The sequence below is a fragment of the Pelodiscus sinensis genome, chromosome 25, assembly GCF_049634645.1.
Source record: "Pelodiscus sinensis isolate JC-2024 chromosome 25, ASM4963464v1, whole genome shotgun sequence".
Lineage (NCBI taxonomy): Eukaryota > Metazoa > Chordata > Testudines > Trionychidae > Pelodiscus > Pelodiscus sinensis.
The window spans coordinates 12,939,693-12,959,188 of NC_134735.1; the positions used below are offsets into that span (position 1 = coordinate 12,939,693).

The window sequence follows — 19,496 nt, forward strand, 5'->3', positions numbered from 1 at the left end:
AGCCGGTCTAGGTGCAGAAGTGGGGTCACACCGCGCCAGAGCCAGCAGCGCTGAGGGGGGAGCACCAGGGCTATTGCTTACGACCCCCGCCGCTGCAGTCGGGGTGGGGGGTGAGCGCTGGCCGGCTCAGGCCCTTTGGCATGTACGATGCGCTACGCGCTTCTGACCCCAATTCACCCCGATTTCTCCGCCCCGTGCTGACAGCCCCCGCCGCGGCGCGTTGCGGCCTTTCCGCGCAGTGGCCAGCAGGGGTCGCTATCACCGCTGCTCGCTGCCGGCTGGCGCTGGGGCCCTCGCGCATGCTCCGGTGCAGCGGGTGGGGGGCCGAGAGCAGCGAGCGGGCCAGCCGGGGTGGCGGAGCAGCAAGGAGGTGAGACACTCGGGATTGCGTCCCACCCGCCTCGGGGGTGCAAGCGGGGCTCCGGCCGGCGGAGGGGGGGGACCGAGCCCCGGGCTCCCTTTCCCCGGTGGGGGCCGAGGCCTGGGCCAGCCCCACGTGGCCGCCGAGCGGCTGTGTGCGAAGGTTCCACGGGTGGAACGCCGAGTGTCAGTTCCCTCCGGCCGCGTTCCGAACGTTCCCCGGGAGCCGCTCGCGCGCGCGCAGCCGCCCCTCCCCCGTTCGCCGAGTGCGGGGCTGCGGCAGCGTGCGACGGGGAGGACCCGGGCCAGCGCGGGAATTTCAAACTCCAGCAGCTGCTCTGTGGCTGGGGGGGAGGGGCCGCGGCGCGCAAGGCCGCGTGCGGGCAGGGGGGGCGTTTGAGGGTCCGTTGCGGGGTCTGATGAATCGGATTGACGGGTGCTAGTGGAGGTCGACCTACCCTGCACGGGGCCGCGCGCGCGTGCGTGTGTGTGTGGGGGGGGGATTGCAAAACAGACCCTTAACTCCTTAGGAGCGTGATGGGGGCCGCAGGCTGGCAGGGGTGGGGATTCTCTGGTGGCTTCGTAAAGGAGTGCGGGGGGGAGCGTTCACACTGTGTCTATGTCTACACTGGCGGCTCCTTGCGCAAGAACATCTTGCACAAGGGTTTTTGTGCAAGAACTCTTGCACAAGAAAACATCCACACTGCCATGTGCGAGCTGTGCTTTTGCGCAAGAGCGCCGTGCGAGAAAGCTCTGAGGGCCATTTTAGCCATCGGGCTTTCTTGCGCAAGAAATCCCTGCCGAGCATCCACACTGCCCTCTTGCGCAAGAGCTCCTGCACAAGAGGGCTTACACCTGTTAAAAAAGAGCGTAGCTCTTGCGCAAGGAGCCCTCTCTTCCCACACCGTACTGTACATTTCCTTGCACAAGAGCGGGCGGGCAGTGTGGTCGTTCTGCAGATTCTTGTGCAAGAATGACCATACTTGCGCAAGAAGCCGTGAGTGTAGACATAGCCTGTGTGTTTGTATGTATCCAGCGTTGTGGCCTTGTTCACGCGGGGCTGCAGAGAAACGAGGCGTGTGAGGGCTTGTAAAAGATACAGCCACACCCACCTGGTTGTAAAAGTCAGAAAGAAAGAACTCAGCAGTGGGCAGAGGGAGGCGTGTTTGCATAGCATGTAGCCTCTTGGGAGTAGCCTCCCTCTTCACATGTCTCATTTCTTTGCAAATAATCGTGATGGTGAAGGCACATTATAGCCATGTTCTGCCCCAGCTATATAGCTGGGAATTAGAGGCTTGATTTTTGTGGTGTTTGGGACTCCTATAACCAGTTAGTAAAATGAAGGCAGGCAGATTGTATGTTGAAGTCACTAAGTAAGCTAAAATTGTGCTGTGCTTTGCATATCACTTTTGTCTGGAAATGGATGTTGTGTTCCTTCTCTCTGGGGCATTTGATATTGGCCACTGTTGGCAGACAAGATACTGGGCTAGCTGGACCTTTGGTCTGACCCAATATGGCTGTTCTTATATATAACTAGAGGGACTACGTCTAGACTGGCATGATTTTCCGGAAATGCTTTTAACGGAAAAGGTTTCCGTTAAAAGCATTTTCGGAAAAGCACGTCTAGATTGGCACAGACGCTTTTCCGCAAAAGTACTTTTTGCGGAAAAGCGTCCATGCCAATCTAGACGCGGTTTTGCGCAAAAAAGCCCCGATTGCCATTTTTGCGATCGGGGCTTTTTTGCACAAAACGAATCTCAGCAAAAGTTTTGCACAAAAGGGACTTTTGCCCGAACAGGAGCAGCATAGTATTTCCGCAAAAAGCACTGATTTCTTACAGTAGGAAGTCAGTGCTTTTGCGGAACTTCAAGCGGCCAGTGTAGACAGCTGGCTGATTTTCCGGAAAAACTGGCCAGTCTAGACACAGCCGGGGTGTCAAAAAACTTTACAAACATTAAAGGGATATAGTACAAAATGATTATATTATTGAAACCTTACCACATTTTCCCCTTGTGCTGCTCATAACATCTTACTTTGTTAAAACTACTGGAAAAACTAAATCTCCTTTTCACCATCGATTCATTGTTTAAATTTTACTTTTTGCTTTGCTGGGGCAATGAAAGCTTGACTATCCAATCTCACTTGAATTTCTACTCATTTTCACTTTTTCTCTTGCCGAGAGCACAATACTGCAGTATTTTAGTTGTCACCTCTGCCTGTGCCACTTTAAACAACTATGTTTTTAAAAAAAGTTTTAAAAAATAGTTTTTGAGAGAACTCCAAATGCACCCTAAACGTTGGGCCTAAAATCCTGATATATCACTGTAAGCTTTTCTTAAGGTGTTGGAGTCCAGCAACCTTTGCTTCTGTGCTTGTTATCACACTGATTTCAGATATGGTTGTAGGGTCAAGCCAGGAAATAACAAAAACATGATTCTAGGAAGAAGAAATGGAGTCTTGAAGTAGTGTGCTGTTTGTTTAACATCACCTTTCTCCTGAATCTTCCTCTTAAGCTTTCAGGTGTAGGTTTTCACTGTTGTAATGAGTTACGGATATTTTTAGGATCAAGGACTATTTGTGTCTCTGGCACCTCTTGTAGCAAAGGACTAGGAAGCAGTGTTTTGGGAAAATAGAGCCACAAAACCGTTGAATCCTCTGACTTTCTAACTTCTGATTATCCGTTGAAAATAAGTTTAGCGCTGCTAGCCTTGGTGAAAGTTGAGAAAGCCGAGAATTTGGATTTTTGGGGTGACCATTTGGATAGATCTCATCAACTCGATTCTATCAACAGAGACCTTAACATGAAGATTCTCATAGACTCATAGACTTTAAGGTCAGAAGGGACCATTATGATCATCTAGTCTGACCCCCTGCACAGTGCAGGCCACAGAATCTCGCCCACCCCTCTTAGAATAATCCTCTCACCTATGTCTCAGATATTGAAGCCTTCCAATACTTTGAAGGCCCCAACATGCAGAGAGTCCTTCAGCTGTGATCTGTGCCCAATGCTACAGAGGAAGGCGAAAAACCTCCAGGGCCTCTGCCAATCTACCCTGGAGGAAAATTCCTTCCTGACCCCAAATATGGCGATCAGCTAAACCCTGAGCATGTGGGCAAGACTCACCAGCCAGACACCCAGAAAGTTCCCTATAGCAACTCCTATCATCCCTCCATTGACCTATTTCCAACTGGAAATGAATGGTCAATTAGTTACCAAGATCATGTTATTTCATCCAACCATCCCCTTATCATAGAATCAGAACTGGAAGAGACCTCAGAAGGTCGTCAAGTCCAGCCCTCCACTCTAGGCAGGACCAATCCCATCTAAATCAACCCGGCCAGGGCTTTGTCAAGCCGAGACTTAAACACCTCTAGGGATGGAGACTCCACTACTTCCCTAGGTAACCCATTCCAATGCTTCACTACCCTCCTAGTAAAATAGTTTTTCCTAATATCCAATCTGGACCTCTCCCACCACAACTTGAGACCATTGCTCCTTGTTCTGCCATCTGTCACTACTGAGAACAGCCTCTCTCCATCCTCTTTGGAACCTCCCTTCAGGAAGTTGATGAACATATTAGGGATGTAAACATTAAGTTTAACCACTTAACAGATTGAACCAGAGTGGCTAGCGGGCTCCTGCCTGGCTCTGTCCACCAGCCTTGTGCGGGGACTGGGCAGTGTCGGAGTAGCCCTCCACCCATGGCGGGCTGCTCCCTGGATACTAGGGATGTTAGCAAATGTTTATTTTTGTGAATGTGTAACTGCTGCATTTTTCAGCAATTACGTGTTTACACGCGGGAGGAGAGCCAGGAGATGGTGCTTCAGGGGGGAGGAGCTGGTTTTTAAGCTCCTCCAAGCACTGGCTCCCGCCTACCCCCACAAATGCTGCCTCTGTTAATGGTTAACATCCCTTCCAGTTAACTGTTACCTGGTAAGCATCAGGCGTTAAGGGTGATGCTTACCGGATAATCATTTAACCAGTTACCTGTTAACGTCCCTAGAACAAATGGGAATTCATGATTGCTTCTGAGCTTGACTAGTGGGTAGAATGGTGAAACGGAAATTAGATTCTAAAATTTCCAGGTATTTTAGTGTAACGATGGGATTTTACCTGGGGTGGGAGGGAGGGAGTTAGACATCCAGTTCCCACTTCACTTTCATCTCCCATGGCCGAAGGCCTCTTGCAAAACCCCAGCGTCAGAGATTTATTAGAAAACAGGGGGCTGGGCAGGACCTGACAATGTCACTTTGGAAGCTTGTGCTTTGCAATTCCGCTTTTTCTCCCAGACTCTGGGTTAATGAACGTCTTAACATGCAGTGTTCTTAACAGTTTAGCTCTCTAGCAATATGCCAGGAAAGCGTGCTGCAAAGAAAAGCCCAACACCGGAAGAAGGGTCTCCGGAGAGGAAGAAGGTTAAAGGTAAAATGTCTTTTTTTTCAGGGTTTCTTGCACCTTCCTCTGAAACATCTGCCGGCTGGTGTCAGAGGCAGGCTGCGGGGGCACAGGTCTGATCCAGGCTGACAGTTCTGTATCAGTCACGTTTATAAAACATTGCTGTGGGATAAGCTGTTGTCAGCCTGAAGTGAAAAGGCTGAGAAACCCTGGGCTAAAGGATAAAGAAGCCAAGTTCTTCCATAGCTCCTGCCCCCCAAGGATCTGAAATAGGGATGTTAACTGGTACACCAGGCTTACTGGTGAACCAGCCCTTGCAGTCAGCCCTGCCAGACTGGAGCAGCTTTGGCTGCAGAGGGGCTGAGTGGTGGGACCCCACGGCCCTAAGTTAAAATAGTTAAGTGCTGTCGTTCAGGGATGTTAATTAATCGGAAACCCCCCCCCCCCCCCCAGTCTGAGGAGGCAGGAGTCCCGCTGTACGGATGGAGACTCGGAAGCAAAGCAGGCGGAGGGCTGACTTGCCCAAGGTCTTTCATTGAGTCAGCTGCACTTGCTGCCTCTTCAGTATGATCCCTCCCCCGGGGCTGGTGCGAGGGGCTGCGAGGTCCCCACACAGAGCTCTGCTGGCGTCCTATTGCCTCTGGCCCACTGCGGCGCCTGGGATTCACTGCTGGAGCCCCATGCGTGGCTGGCTCAGTCTCTCGCTCGGGAGCTCCGCCCCGGTTGGGGTGGAAAGGTGTCTCGAGAGCCAGCCTCTGGCATCCTGCTTAGCAGCGTTTCCCCCTCTGTCTCCGGTGCTCTAGTCTGCCATTCGTCACACCGGACGGAGCCTGGCCTGGTGCTGACACTGGGCCAAGGGGACGTGGGACAGCTGGGCTTGGGAGAGGCTGTGATGGAGCGGAAGAGGCCGGCCCTGGTGCAGCTGCCCGAGAGGATCATCCAGGCAGAGGCAGGGGGAATGCACACCGTCTGCCTGGGCGCGACAGGCAAAGTGAGTGGGCGGCGCCGGGGTCGGTGAGGGCCTGACATCGCGTGGGGGTGGGGTGACTCGCTGAGCCCAGACCCACTGTCTTAAATCTTCATGCGGCCGCTGCACCGCGGGTCAGAACCCTCCCCCAAAGAGGTTCCTTACAGACAAGAGCCCTGCGCCAGAGCCCCTCCGGTTACTGCGCCCTCACTCCGCTGCCTTCTGAACTTCCAGAGCGGCTGCTCGGAGCCCGGGCGCTTGGGTGTCAGCAGGGGGCTGGCCCAGGACCGTGCGTGGCGGCGGAGGAGCTGTGCGTTGGTAAAAGTCCTGGGTTCAAAGTGAGCCGTGCAGGGGAAACCTGCCGCTGTGTGACTTGGGCCGTTCGCGTGGCCCGGCGGGGGGCAGAGCCAGAGGACGGCTGTGCCATGGCACAGAGCTCTCCGTCACGGCCCCCCTCCGTCTGGCCCACCTGCGTTGTTGTTGGCTGAATCTAATGAAACTTTGGGGCTGGGTGCGGCTCTCTCCTCGCCTGCCCCTCGCATGGGGCTTGTGCCGTCACACGGCAGCAATTGGGCTTCTCAGCTTACTAGCCTCACGGTGGGGGTGGGGGTGTCAACTGCTCTGGGCCGAAGGGGAGTTGCTCTAAGTGCTTCCCTGGCGGATCCTGTTGCGGGAGACGGTAGCAACACCAAGGTATTTTCAGCCCCTAAAGGACATTCAAGATCTCCTGGCGGCTTGTGGGGGGCAGTGCTTGTCCAAAGTTCCCCTTTTCTCACCAGGACGCTGCCTGTCGGATCCCCCCTGCAGGGACTAGTTCTTCTGCACCCTAAGCCTCTAGCTTGCAAAGTGCCCGGAGATGAAATGGGAACCTCCCTCACCTTCCAACTGCGGCTTCTGAGAATAACCCAGCTGTCGTCCTCGGCTGGCAGGTGGTGGCTGAGCCCTGTGCCAGCTGCTCGTTAGAGCCGGGTGGCTTTTCCAGGCCTGGGTTTGTCCTGGCTCTGGGCACCTCTCCCACTGCGACACGTTTCCATTTCCAGATCTACTCCTTTGGCTGCAATGACGAAGGCGCCCTGGGTCGCGACACCTCCGCGGAGGGCTCGGAGACCACCCCGGGGCCGGTGGAGCTGCAGGAGAAGGTGGTGCAGGTGTCCGCTGGCGATAGCCACACGGCCGCGCTGACGGAGGACGGCAGGGTCTTCCTCTGGGGCTCTTTCCGGGTACGTGCGCTGCGCTGGCTCGGGGAGCACGGCTGCCTCTTCCCTGGCTTTGCCCCTAAATTTCCCCTGCGTCTCGCTTCCCGTCCAGGATAACAATGGAGTCATCGGTCTGCTGGAGCCCATGAAGAAGAGCGCCATACCGGTGCCGCTGCCGCTGGATGTGCCCGTCCTTAAAATAGCCTCAGGTGAGGGACGGCCCAGTGCACAGGGGACAGACAAGCCACTCGGAGACTCCGAATAAACCAGATCATTTGATTCTTTTCTACCAGCTGCAGAAGGCTGGTCCTTCCCCTGCCCTGTGCTCCTTTATTACCCCGACTGGGCAGCCTCTCTGTGTGCGCTTTGCAAGTGTGAACTAGTGAATCCAAGTAGGAGGATTATCTTACCAGTGGGGAAACCGAGGCAGGGCAGGTACAGGACTTTGGATGGGGAAGTCTCAGTGACTCAGCTGATGTCGGCGTGTGGTTTGGGATCAGGTGGGAGCGATGACTCAGCGCCCCTGGCTCTTAGCGTAGCACATGCAAGAGGCAGTTAGTGCTCAGTGCGAGGGCCAGCCAGACGTACTGACCGTCTGAGCCGCGTACGACAATCTTCAGAAGCTTCAGATTGGGGGGGTGTCTGCTGGGGCCCCAAACCCCCAGAGGAGCCTCCCATGGGGCTGAGGCCCTGAGACCCCCTGTCCTCCGGCAGAGGGGAGCCCCGAGCACCCTGCCAGCAGCCTGGTAGGTGCAGAAGGGGGGCCTCTGAGAGCTGCTGTTGAGCCACCCCTGTAACAGAAACGGGCCGCTTGCCGTTCCAGAGCGAGTGAGGAAAATGCCTGGGGGTCTTGCCGAGTCCGTACGTGTCAAGGCTCCTGCGTGGGACTTGGCTGGCTGGGCTTGTTCTCCGGCAGCCTCCCAGCGTCACCCAGCCGCGCTGCTGGTTGCAGGGCCAGGCACGCTGCGTAGAGATGGGGTTCCTGGGCAGGGCTAACCCTCTCTCCATCCCCCAGGGAACGATCACTTAGTGCTGCTGACCGTGGACGGGGACCTGTACACGTGTGGCTGTGGCGAGCAGGGCCAGCTGGGCCGAGTGCCGGAGCTCTTCGCCAACCGGGGAGGAAGGAAAGGCTTACGTGAGTCGATGCCGGGGGTGGGGGGGGGCGCTGGGGCCCCGGGAGGTGGTGTCTGAGATGCTGAGGGGGCGCAGATGCCGATGTCCCGGCCGGCCGGGGTGTGACCCGCTAAGCTGGGAGGCGCGGGCTGTGTCGTTCGGGTTTGTTTTTACAAACACACGACAACGCTGTCGATCCCTCTGCCCTGGGAGCCGCACCCCCGCCACCGACCCAGTGCAGGCCGCTGAGATGAGCTGGCTGGACGGGGCCCTGTCTGCTGGGGGCTCTTTGCCGGCAGTGGCAGTGAGACACGCTGGAGCGGAGGGGGTGGGCAGCGCCGCCGGAGGGCGGTCGCATGGGCAAGTCTCCTTCCCTGGCCGCGAGGAGAGGGCGCCGGGCAGGGGCTCCCTAGCGGGACTGCGGCCGGGTTTCTTTTTAGGCGTGTGGCTTGAGTTGAGTCTGCAAATCCCGCCCCATGGAGCGCTGGGAGAATAAGGCCCCAAGAAGGGCACCGGCCAGCCTCGAGCAATGCTGGGCTTGAAAGGCCAGCCGGGCTCGTCCCTCCACTCCCCACCCTTCCCATGGGACGGGCACCTCCCTGGCTCTCCTCGCTGCAGCCTGATCGCTTGTCTCCCGTGTAGAGCGACTGCTCGTGCCTCAGCGCGTCCCTCTCAAGGGGAGAAGCGGCAAGGGCCGGGTGCGCTTCCAGGACGCCTTCTGCGGGGCCTACTTCACCTTTGCCGTCACCCAGGAAGGCCACGTCTACGGCTTCGGCCTCTCCAACTACCACCAGCTGGGTGAGGGGTTGCCCATGTGCACAGTGGGTCAGCCTCCGCCTGGAGGAGATGGGGGGGAGGGGGACTCTAGCCACGTCGGACCGAGGGGGAAATGGGACACGGGGAGACAGACTTGCCACAGTTCACTGATGGGGAGGGGGTGGCAGACCTAGGGAAAGAATCCAGATCTAAGCCCCATCCAGCGCCTTGGGCACAGAGCAGCCTTCCTCAGCCCCTCACATCAGCCTGCTGGGATCCAGCGGAGCTAAGGAAAGGAAGGGACAGGCTGGCCACCTGGCCTGGTTCCGTTGGGTGCCGATGGTCTCAGCTCCTCGTACCTCTGGGAAGGGTATTTGGAAGCATTAGAGGAGACTCTGGGGATTTCTTACAATGCCAGACCAGCCCCCCCTTCCCGGCCAGGTGCCCCATTGGTTTGAGCAGAGGGCTTGCGTGGCACAGGCCTGTGGAATGAACAATGGCTGCAGGATTCTCCAGCCAGGTGGAACGTTCTTGGGCTGTCCCTGTGCAGGCCAGGCAGGGTGGATTCGCTCTGGGGTTAGGTGTCTGCAGCGAGCTGGGGGGTGTCTGCTCCCCTGTCTCTGACCCTTGGCTTTGCTGTCCCCGCTGCAGGGACGCAGGGCACCGAGCCCTGCTTTGCACCCCAGAACCTGACGGCATTCAAGAACTCCACCAAGTCCTGGGTGGGCTTTTCAGGCGGGCAGCACCACACCGTGTGCCTGGACTCGGAAGGTGAGCGGGGCAGCTGCGTGCGAGCCAGACGGGGCTGCGGTCACTTGGTTTTGAGCCGCTGTCTCCCAGCGCCAGGCTGAGTCCCAGGGCCGGGCGTTCCGGGGCGTAGCTGGAAGCAGTTGGGTCTGTGCATTGTTTTATATGCTCCAAGGGTTTTCCTGAAGAATTTCTCACTTTATCCGTATTTTTATTTCCCTTTTGCCGGGATTTGGGTCCTGGCTCTGGAAGGGGGAGGGCCAGGCCCTGCCTGGGGGTGGGTCAGAGTGAACCTTCCTGCAGCATTGGGCCTGGGACACAAGGTGGCAGCACTGCACAGTTTCTCCCCCGCCCCCCTTCCTGCCATGAGGCCAAACCTGTGTAGCAGAGAGACCCTGTGCACCAGGTTGCATGCCTGGGGTGGGCCCCTGGGCCAAGCCCCCCAGTGCAAGAGCCGGTTATTTGTTCGGCTTCCTTTGCCGTCGTCATTTCTCATTTGGTTCCATGTTGATGGGCGTTTGCTGAAAAGCTCCGGGCTCTAGTTGGACGGTAAAGTCACCGATGTCCTTGGGAGGTGTCCCCGAACTCAGACGCTGCGTAGTGGCTCTGGGAGCTACGCTGTGTGGTGCTGCTATTCCTGCTCCCTCGCTCCCGGGAGGTGCTGTGCTGAGCTGGCACGGGGGGTGTGGCTGCTGCCACATCCCTTCGCACTAGACGAGGGCGTTCCGCACGGCCCACACGTGGGAGTGTGAAGGGGGCTTTTTGGTCTCTTGCCTACCAGAGTCGCGGGCATCACTCCTGGCTTTTCTGTTGCACTTTTCATCTCAGGTGCTGCACAAAGAAGGGTAGTGTTAGCCCCGTTGTGCATGTGGGGAAACTGAGGCACAGGGCGAGAGCAACTTGCCCAAGGTCACCCAGCAGGCCAGGAATAGAGCCCGGGTCTCCAGAGTGCCAGGCTAATGCTCTAGCCACTAGCTCCCACTGCCTTTCTGGAGAGGGCAGCATGCTGCAGCCCCAGGGTTGTCTTCATTAATTACAGAATCCCAGAAACCTCATGGATGCTGCTGCTAACCAGAAATCAGTTGTTGCCCCTTGTGCAGGAGACCTGGGGCTTGGGTGAGAGACTGAGAAGTGAGGGGTGGGGTTTCTGAGGCTCATTCAGACACACGCAGAGCGGCCCCGCCCCCTCCTAACCTCGGCTAGTGCTTGGCTGCCTCCAGCAGGCCAGCGTCGGTGCAAGCAGAGACCGACGTCCTTCAGAAACCGCTCAAAGACTCCCACGTTTATCAGGGCACGAGCTGTCCTGGGACAGAGCTCACTTCCTCATGCTTGGCGTGAAAGAGGCAGGGACCCAGGGATGGAGTGTAACAGGGTGGCTGCGGTTCCCCTCCAACCACGCCGAGAAGGCGAGAGCAGCTTGCGGGGAAACAGCTTATTGCAGGGAGAGAGCCGCCCTGTCTCTTGTCTGACGCGGTTCGACGGTGTCGGGTTCACGTACGAATTCCCGCTCCGCAGTGTCGCGTTGCCGGCTGGCTTTGAAGACGTTTTGCCTAAGTGTGGCAGCTCTCAAGTCTGGTGCTGAGTGTCCAGGGAAGGGATGTAACAGCGTGGTGGCTGAACCGATTAGCAAAAGCCTGTTGGCTAATGCCCTAGAGTACACCCATCCATCCCCTGCCAGTTAATTTTTTAGCAGCCCGGCTCAGTCCTGGTTTGTGCCAGGTCTGGGACCTACCCCTGCTGCAGCTCTGCATTTAAAGTGTATTAGGAGCCAGATGGGCAGGCAGCCCGGCTCGGTTCCAGCTCACACCGGGTTGGGGGGTTCAGTCCCCTCCCCGGACAGAGGCCGCTACCACCCCGCGCTGCTGCCCCTGTATCAGGAAGCAGCACGCTGTGGCAGGGGGCTCTCGGCAGTAGGGCCAGAGCGCACTGGCTGTTGGCCCCGCCCCTGCGGACTATAGAATAGTCAAGCAACCAATAAGAATTCATGAGGTTAATCAACTATTCGATTAACCAATATTGAACATCCCTAGTCCAGGGAGGTTCCAGGCTCTCCTACTGGTTCTTGATGCCTGATTGGTGCCCATTTATCCTTTGGAGTAGAGACAGTCCGGTTTGGCCATCGTACATGGCAGAGAGGCGTTGCTGGCACATGTCCGAGTAGCAGAGGGGCAGGTGAAGGAGCCCCTGATGGTGTGGTTAGGTGCTGGGGTGGTGTCGCGAGGGTAGATGTGTGACAGAGTTGGCACAGGGGTTCTGGCCCTGCCTTGCTTTCACTCCACGCACCTGAGGAAGTGAGTTGTAGCCCACGAAAGCTCCTGATTGTTTCTACTGAAACAGACTCCGTGAACCTGAAGTCCTCCACGTCCCAAGCACGCGGCTTGTCTCCCCTTAGCAGGCAGTGACGGAGCTGAGCAAGTAACGGGAATCGGGAGCAGCTTCGTGGCGTCTCAGCGGGTGTGTTGGGCTCCAGCTTGTGTCCTCTGGCTACGGCTCGGCGGACGGCCTGGAGCGGTCAGAGGCTGGTCGGCTGCACACGGGGCAGTCCCGGGAAGGGAGGGTGCCTGAGCCTAGCCCGATCCGCCTGGCAGGCGGTGGGATGTAGGTAGGAGGGCTGAGGCGGGCGCTGCGTGGTCCGACTTGCTGATGGTCTCTGTGCCTGGGAGTAACACGTCTCTTGTGTGTCCCGTTGGCGCCAGGGAAAGCCTACAGCCTGGGCAGGGCGGAGTACGGCCGCTTAGGACTTGGAGAAGGGGCGGAAGAGAAGAGCGTTCCCACCCCCATCCCCGAGCTGCCCAGAGTCTCGTCCATCGCCTGTGGGGCGTCTGTGGGCTACGCTGTCACTCAGGAAGGTAAGGGTTGCAGGGGACATCCGGGCAGGGCTTGGTGCTGGCACGTGGCGGGGGCTGGGCAAACGCTACTAAAATGTCTTTCTACGAAGGCGCGTTTCTGCGGGGGGGGTGGGGCCCTGGATGTGCGCACGGGGTGTGTTGTGGCTCTACGCAGCCCGGTGGATCCCCCAGCAGCTGGTTAACCCACCTCCGGATCACTCTCTACCCTTCGCGGACAGACAAGCCAGTTTGAATCTGGAGCCTGAGCCTCCTGTTCTGGAGCAGCCGCGGGGCTGAGTGTGGCGGCAGGGGTGCCCCATGTCTCTATCCAAGGGCTGGTTTGAAAACCACGACCCTGCCTCACCCTGGGGACCCGCTCAGATCAGGGCTGTGGGCCCACCAGCCTCCAGCGTCGGGTAGGCAACCAGCCTCTCCCCGCTCTCTGTTTTCAGGGCAAGTGTTTGCCTGGGGCATGGGCACGAACTACCAGCTGGGCACGGGGGAAGAGGAGGATGTCTGGAGCCCCGTGGAGATGACCGGCAAGCAGCTGGAGAATCGCGTCGTCCTGTCTGTGTCCAGTGGGGGGCAGCACACCGTCCTGCTGGTCAAAGACAAGGGGCAGAGTTGATGACGCACCCCGCAAGCGGCTCAGGGCTGGCGTTTGGGGGCCTCTGGTGGCTTCCTGAGACCACCTGATTTGTCTGCAGAGTTGGAGGGGAGGAAGCCCCCAGACTCGCCCCCAGCTGCCTCTCACTCTAATCCCAGGGGCAGAGCCTGCATGGCTGGCGGGCAGTTTTCCAGGGACACGTTTCCTCTCTGGACGCATGCGGCTTTGCTGGCCAGTTCAGGGCTCGCTGCCTTTTCCTCCAGCTCATCCCCGCGTGGTCGCTCCGAAGCCGATTGTCCAGCGTGGGAGCAGAGCGAGTTCCCCGCTGTTTTAAGCAATTCCGGGTCCAGCCAGCTCAGGGGCGTTGAGCTTTTTAAGGCCCCCGCATCCAAAAACCAAATCCTCCAGTCCCATCGTGTCTCCCCCACCCCCGTTTCCTTAGAGCTTCCCCCGGCCCTGGGTGATGTGAGTCACTTTTATGTCTCTGTTGGCCAAGTCTTTTTATTGTACATGGCTGAGCTCCCCCTCCCCTCTGCTGCTTTGTGCGACTTGCTAGCCAGCGTGCTCCCAGCAGACTGGCGCTCAGTCCAGCCTTTGGGCTGGAGGCAGAGGGGCAGGGCGGGGGTGGGGCAGAGGTGCGAGGGAGCGTTCGGTCTCTCCCGGGAGGTTTTCTAGTCCCCTCTAAGAGATGGAGAATCGAGGCAGGACTCTGGCCAGACTTTCCAGGGTCAATCTCGAAAGCCAGTCTCCTAAATCCATGTGCCAGGTCCTAAGTGGCCGGGTTCATTTGTAGCTGCAAAGACCCCAGCAATCTTCCCGTGGGAGCCGGCGCTCAGGACCGTTGCACACCAGGCCACCTGGAGAAGACTCCCCCGGGACACTTGCACTTGAATACGTCGTCCTCGGGCTGGACCCTGCCGGGGTGAAGTTTGGAAAAAATCATTTGTCTAGTCAGATCGATCCATTCCCCTGTCAAGCAGACGAGAGCCTCCCTCCGCTTCCTCTCTTGGCCGCTTGCTTTTAGAATTGCAACCGGCCCGTCTTCGCTGCCTGTCTCCATCTGCTTGGAAAGCTGCAGCAAGGGCACCCGTTTGCAGATGGCTTCTTGTTTGGGCTGTTCCCCTCGCCCGTTAGGGTTTTAATTTGCTGTGTAGGCCCCGAAGAGGAAGAGGAAGAGAAGTCAGTTCCAACGAGGCGTTAGATCACTGCAAGTAGCAAACCCGATTTAGAACCCTGGATCGTTTTGTGTGTGTCTAATTAGCCAGACTCCCTACACCTCTCCCACTCAGTCTCCTCCTGCAGCTGCCTTCCAAACACCTTGAATAAGAACCGCAGTTCTGCAAAGATCTGTTTTATATATTAAGTTATAGCAATATGGGGGAGGGGAGGGAGAAATTGTACAATGGCTCATACAATAGCTTGATTTTTTTTTTTAAAGAAGAATTTAAAAATATTTTGTGAGGTGAGTGGGGAGAAAAGGCAGGAAACAGGAAACTTTTAACATTTGGAATAAATTGAGTTTTGATAACCAGGTGTCTGGCTCATCACTAAGGAGAGATTGGCTTGGTTTAACGCTGTCTCTTGTGTTAGCTCAGTCTTGCCCAGAACCGAATGGCTTTTCTGTTGCTAGCCAGGGCGGCTGCCTTTCAAATGTCAGTGTGAAAATGGCAGCACGGTATAATGCAGCTGATGGTATTTTCCCTTCCAGGGTGCCCGTCATGGGATTGTCTGGGCATCAGACTCTCATGAAATCTCTGCTCGTGTGGCTTCTTCACACGAGCTTATGTTAGAACCAGACACAGGTCCAATTCCTTCAGCCACAAACCGAGCTGGCTCCCTTCTTTCTTTGCTCGTCTGAATGAGATGTTCCTCTCCCAACTAACGCCCTGGCCCTGTGTTGAGCAGCAGTGTGCACTGGAGGGGAGGGTGGGCTTTGGGAATCAGGTTGGTTGCATATGGCAGTAATGCCGAGCGATGGATCGGGACCTTATTGTGCCAGGCGCTGTACAGAGCCAGAACAAAGATGGTCCCTGCCCTAAAGATGCAGTCTGGGTCTGACAGTTTTAGCAGCCTGTCAGGTAATCTATGTCCCCACCTGCTCGGTCATCTGCAGCAGCAGTATTCAACCCCTCGTTGCCTCCCAGAGCAGCATGAGCGCCTGGTGCTGTTATCTCCCTGGAACCCTAAACTTGCTCAGACAAAGGGACTCGTGTGACTTGACTAAGGAGTTTGTGGCCACGTCCTTGCCTGCCGCTTGCCCTTTAACCCAATAGACGCCTCTTCCTCCAGCGCGCGTTTGCTTGTGGGAGAACACGCCACGTCCTGCTTGATGGGCATTTTGCTTTCAGCCTGATCTCTGCGTAGAACCCTCTGCTGGAAGGAAAAGCATTTTTAACCCCCTTCCCTCCGTGCACAGCCCCAGCTCTCAACTGGCTGCTCCAGTGGAGTCTCCCAGTGCTGCATGGGGAGAGTCTAGAGAGCCTGGTGTCTCAGGCCAGCTGAGCAGCCCCGCCCCCAAAAGCAGCTGGTGCATACAGCTCCATGCCTTGCCCCTCATCCGCAGGCACTGACCCCACAGTTCTCCATCACTGATCAATGGGAGCTGCAGGAGTGGTGCCTGCTGGCAAGGGCAGCATGTGGAGACCCCCAGCTCTGACCTTGCTAAAACCTGCAGCTTGCGGAGCCGGAACAGCCTTGAGCTCTGCTCCCTGCCTGGTGCTGCAAAGCCCCCGACTGTTGGCTCCAACACTCACCTTCCCAGCAAGCCACAGCCACTAAACAGTGAATCCAGCCCAGTTTGGTAAGCGCCAGCCAGCCAGCCTCCCCAGTGCTCGGCCGCTCCCCGAGCCACTTCCTTCTCCTGGGGGTCTCCAACCCGCCTGAAACATGCACCAGCCTGCTCCCTCAGCCACAACGCCCCGATCTAGCGCAGCCGTGGGCAACGTGCAGCACCTGGGGGTCTATGTGCGGCCCACGGGACTCTGTCTGCCGTTGCCCACGGGCAGTGTTGCCAGCGTCCGCTGGGTTCCATTCCCGTCGTTTTCTCCTACTGCTATTGCTTAAGTGAGACGCCCGGGAAGTGAGGTGCGGGCCGATTGCAGCCAATCACAGTGCTGCTACTGCTCAGTTGGCTTGCCCTGCAGATTCTAGGGACGAAAGCTACTCTGTCCTAGGAGACCGTCTTGGTTACAACAATCTTGCAGCCTGCTCACTAGCCTAGGCTGCCCCTCGCTGCTTTAGGGTGAGCTTGTCTCTGCTAGGCGCAAGAGCCTTCCCCTGTGCAGCTCTGCCATATGCAACAGCCTTCCTCTACCCCCTGCCCTTCCTGTCTCTGCAGAGCTCTGCTGTGGCCTTGCTCGCCATGCATTTCAAGCCAGCCGTCTACAGGTTTTTATCCCCCTGGAGCACAGATCAATGAGACGGGGGTGCATCCCCCAGCTGGGGAATTGTGGGTTATGCTGGTTGCTAAGGCTTCTTTCTGTTCTCCAGCTTCAGAGGGGTAGTTGTGTTCCTCTAATGGAAACAAACTTTTAAAAACAACAAATAGTCCTGCAGCACCTTAGAGACTTAACAAAAAATGTAGATGGGATCATGAGCTTTCATGGGCACAACCCATTTCTTCAGATGAATGGAGTTTAAGGGGTCCAAGTTCCAAATAAATCACAGAAAAAGAAGGGATGAGGAGGGAAAGGAAAAGAGGAAAAAAATGAGAAAAGGATAGTCAGTGTATCCAGGCTAACGGAAGGGCTACGTCTAGACTGGCATGATTTTCCGGAAATGCTTTTAATGGAAAACTTTTCTATTAAAAGCATTTTCGGAAAAGAGCGTCTAGATTGGCACAGACGCTTTTCCGCAAAAGCACTTTTTGTGGAAAAGTGTCTGTGCCAATCTAGACGCGCATTTCCGCAAAAAAGCCCCGATCGCCATTTTGCGATCGGGGCTTTTTTGTGGAAAACAAAGCTGAGCTGTCTACACTGGCCCTTTTGCGCAAAAGTTTTGCGCAAAAGGACTTTTGCCCGAATGGGAGCAGAATAGTATTTCCGCAAGAAGCACTGATTTCTTACAGTAGGAAGTCAATGCTTTTGCGGAACTTCAAGCGGCCAGTGTAGACAGCTGGCAAGTTTTTCCGGAAAAGCGGCTGATTTTCCGGAAAAACTGGCCAGTCTAGACACAGCCAAGCTGTTAGAATGGGTTCTAAGTACTCTTCAGTATCCGGTGCTTGGCTTTTTAAGTCATTAGGAGGTGGCATGTAGGGTAATGCAGTTAAGGTCTTTGTTTAAATCTCTCCTGTAGGTATCAAACTTGTAAATAAAATTAAGCTCTGCAGCTTCCCTTTCAGGCTGGCTTTTTAAATTGGCTTCTAAACCTTGGGACCCATTAGTGAGTGCCCAGGGCAAGTTAAATTGTTCCCCAACAGGTTTCTGTGTGTTACATTTTTGAATGTCTGATTTGTGTCCATTAATCCTTTGTCACAGAGACTGTTCAGTTTGGCCAATATCCATGGCAGAGGGGCATTGCTGGCACTTGATGGCGTAGATCACATTGGTGGATGTGCAGTTGTATGAACCTCTGAGGTGGTGGTTTATGTGGGAAGGTCCTGTGATGTCGCTAGTATAGATTAGGGATGTAAGCGACTAATCACTTTCCCCCTTGCTGCTTCTATCAGAAAGAGGCAGCAAGGAGGGGAAGAGGGAGGGGTGCTGGAGGAGCCAGCTTAAAAGCCAGTTCCCCCCAGCTTGGTGCGGGGGGCAGGGGCGCAGCGGCGACGTTCCAACTTTGAAACATACAAGAGCCCCAGAAGGGTTCTTGTGCATTTCAAAGATTGAAACGCCACATGGAACCTGGGATCAGTGGAGGACAAAGTTGGAACACCACACTGATCCTTACAACTAATCGAATAGTCGATGGAAACCCCATCGACTATTCGATTAGTTAGTTAACCGAAATTTAACATCCCTCGTATGGATGTTTGGACCGAGTTGACACCGGAGTTGATTGCAGTGTGGGTTCCTGGGTGAGTATGATGGCGGTGTGGCAGCAGGAAAGAATTTGAGCTTAGGGGGTTGTCTGTAGGTGAGGATTGGCCTGTCCCCCAAGGCTAGCGAGAGAGTCTGTTCTCCAGCCCTCACCTCTGCTCCTCACAGAGGTGGCTTTGTAAAGCATGGCAGGAACACCTGAAGCTTCGGCCACAAGGCTGCTGTCCCTGGCCTGGATTCTGTGGCCTTGACTTGTCTGTGTGACCTGTGTGTAGATGGGGCTAAAGGTCTGCAAAAGGCTCGCTCTGCCTGGCTGGAGCTAGTAGCGAAGCCTCCACCCTTGGGCTATGTCTAGACTGGCACGTTTTTCTGCAAAATCATCTGATTTTGCAGAAAAACTTGCCAGCTGTCTACACTGGCCGCTTGAATTTCTGCAAGAACACTGACGATCTGATGTAAGATTGTCAGTAGTGTTGCGGAAATACTGTGCTGCTCCTGTTCAGGCAAAAGCCCTCTTGCGCATATCATTTGCGCAAGAGGGCCAGTGTAAACAGCACAGTACTGTTTTGCACAAAAAAGCCCCGATGGCTAGAATGGCGATCGGGGCTTTGTTGCGCAAAACCGTGTCTAGATTGGCCATGGACGCTTTTCCACAAAAAGTGGTTTTGCGGAAAAGCGTCCTGCCAATCTAGACGCGATTTTCCGAAAATGCTTTTAACTGAAAAGTTTTTCGTTCAAAGCATTTCCGGAAAATCATGCCAGTGTAGATGTAGCCTTGGGGTTTATGGGACCTGTGGCTCCCCCTTGGTCTGTGAATGTGTTAGGCACTTTCATGTCCTTAAGCTAGTCTGAGCCCCAGCTGCGGGTCCTCCTCTTTGAGTCCAGATGGGACCCAGGTGAGCGGCAGTGACCAGCTCCCCCGCAGGTGTGTCAGCTGCAGATTTTAATTTTTCTTCCAGGTCGTTGATGAAGATGGTAAATAGCTCCGGGCCGAAACTGGCTCCTTGTGGGGCCCTGCTGGAGGAAAACAAACCTGCTGGAGAAGTCCCTGGTTCTGGTTCCATTTAGGAGGCCTATCATTTAGCCACCTTTTAAGCTGTTTAATATCTGCTGCATTCATGGATCATTCTCGTTTTTTAATCCTAGTGGCTTCCCTCTCACGGCAGCCTGGCACGTCTGGGCTTGTGTCTGCCTGTTGGGCGCTTTCCTGGGTGGGGGGGGGGTTGGAAAGCTGAGGGGACTGCTGCAGGGCTAATCTCCCCATTGCTGCCAGCCAAGCTGCACAGCTGCTGCGATTTGCTTCGGATCCTATGGGGCTGGCATGCAGGTGCAGGGGAAGCAGTTTCAAAGTGTCTGTCTGGTGTGAGGCTGGCTCGCCCCGCAGAACACAGGTGGCCAAGCACCTGTCATTGGGGATCTTAAAGCACTGACCGAGGGAGAGAGTCTCTGTCTTCATGTTACACAAAGAGGAACGTGTTCTTAAAGCAGTGGGGCCTAATGGAGCAACCTCCTTGCCACAGGCAGGGGCTGAGCAACACAGTGGGGGG

At 56.0% G+C, this 19,496-nt stretch overlaps 1 protein-coding gene across 1 annotated transcript; it reads left to right on the top strand.

Moving 5' to 3' along the window:
- The first annotated feature begins 213 nt into the window (after window positions 1-213).
- RCC1 (regulator of chromosome condensation 1) lies at window positions 214-14,501 on the top strand. The gene is made up of 10 exons (XM_006121066.4): window positions 214-370; window positions 4,694-4,783; window positions 5,560-5,747; window positions 6,764-6,943; window positions 7,032-7,128; window positions 7,935-8,057; window positions 8,678-8,833; window positions 9,443-9,562; window positions 12,235-12,387; window positions 12,819-14,501. Exons 2-10 carry the CDS (start codon window positions 4,711-4,713, stop codon window positions 12,992-12,994), a joined length of 1,266 nt encoding a protein of 421 aa, XP_006121128.1. The 5' UTR covers window positions 214-370; window positions 4,694-4,710; the 3' UTR covers window positions 12,995-14,501.
- The last annotated feature ends 4,995 nt before the right edge of the window (window positions 14,502-19,496 follow it).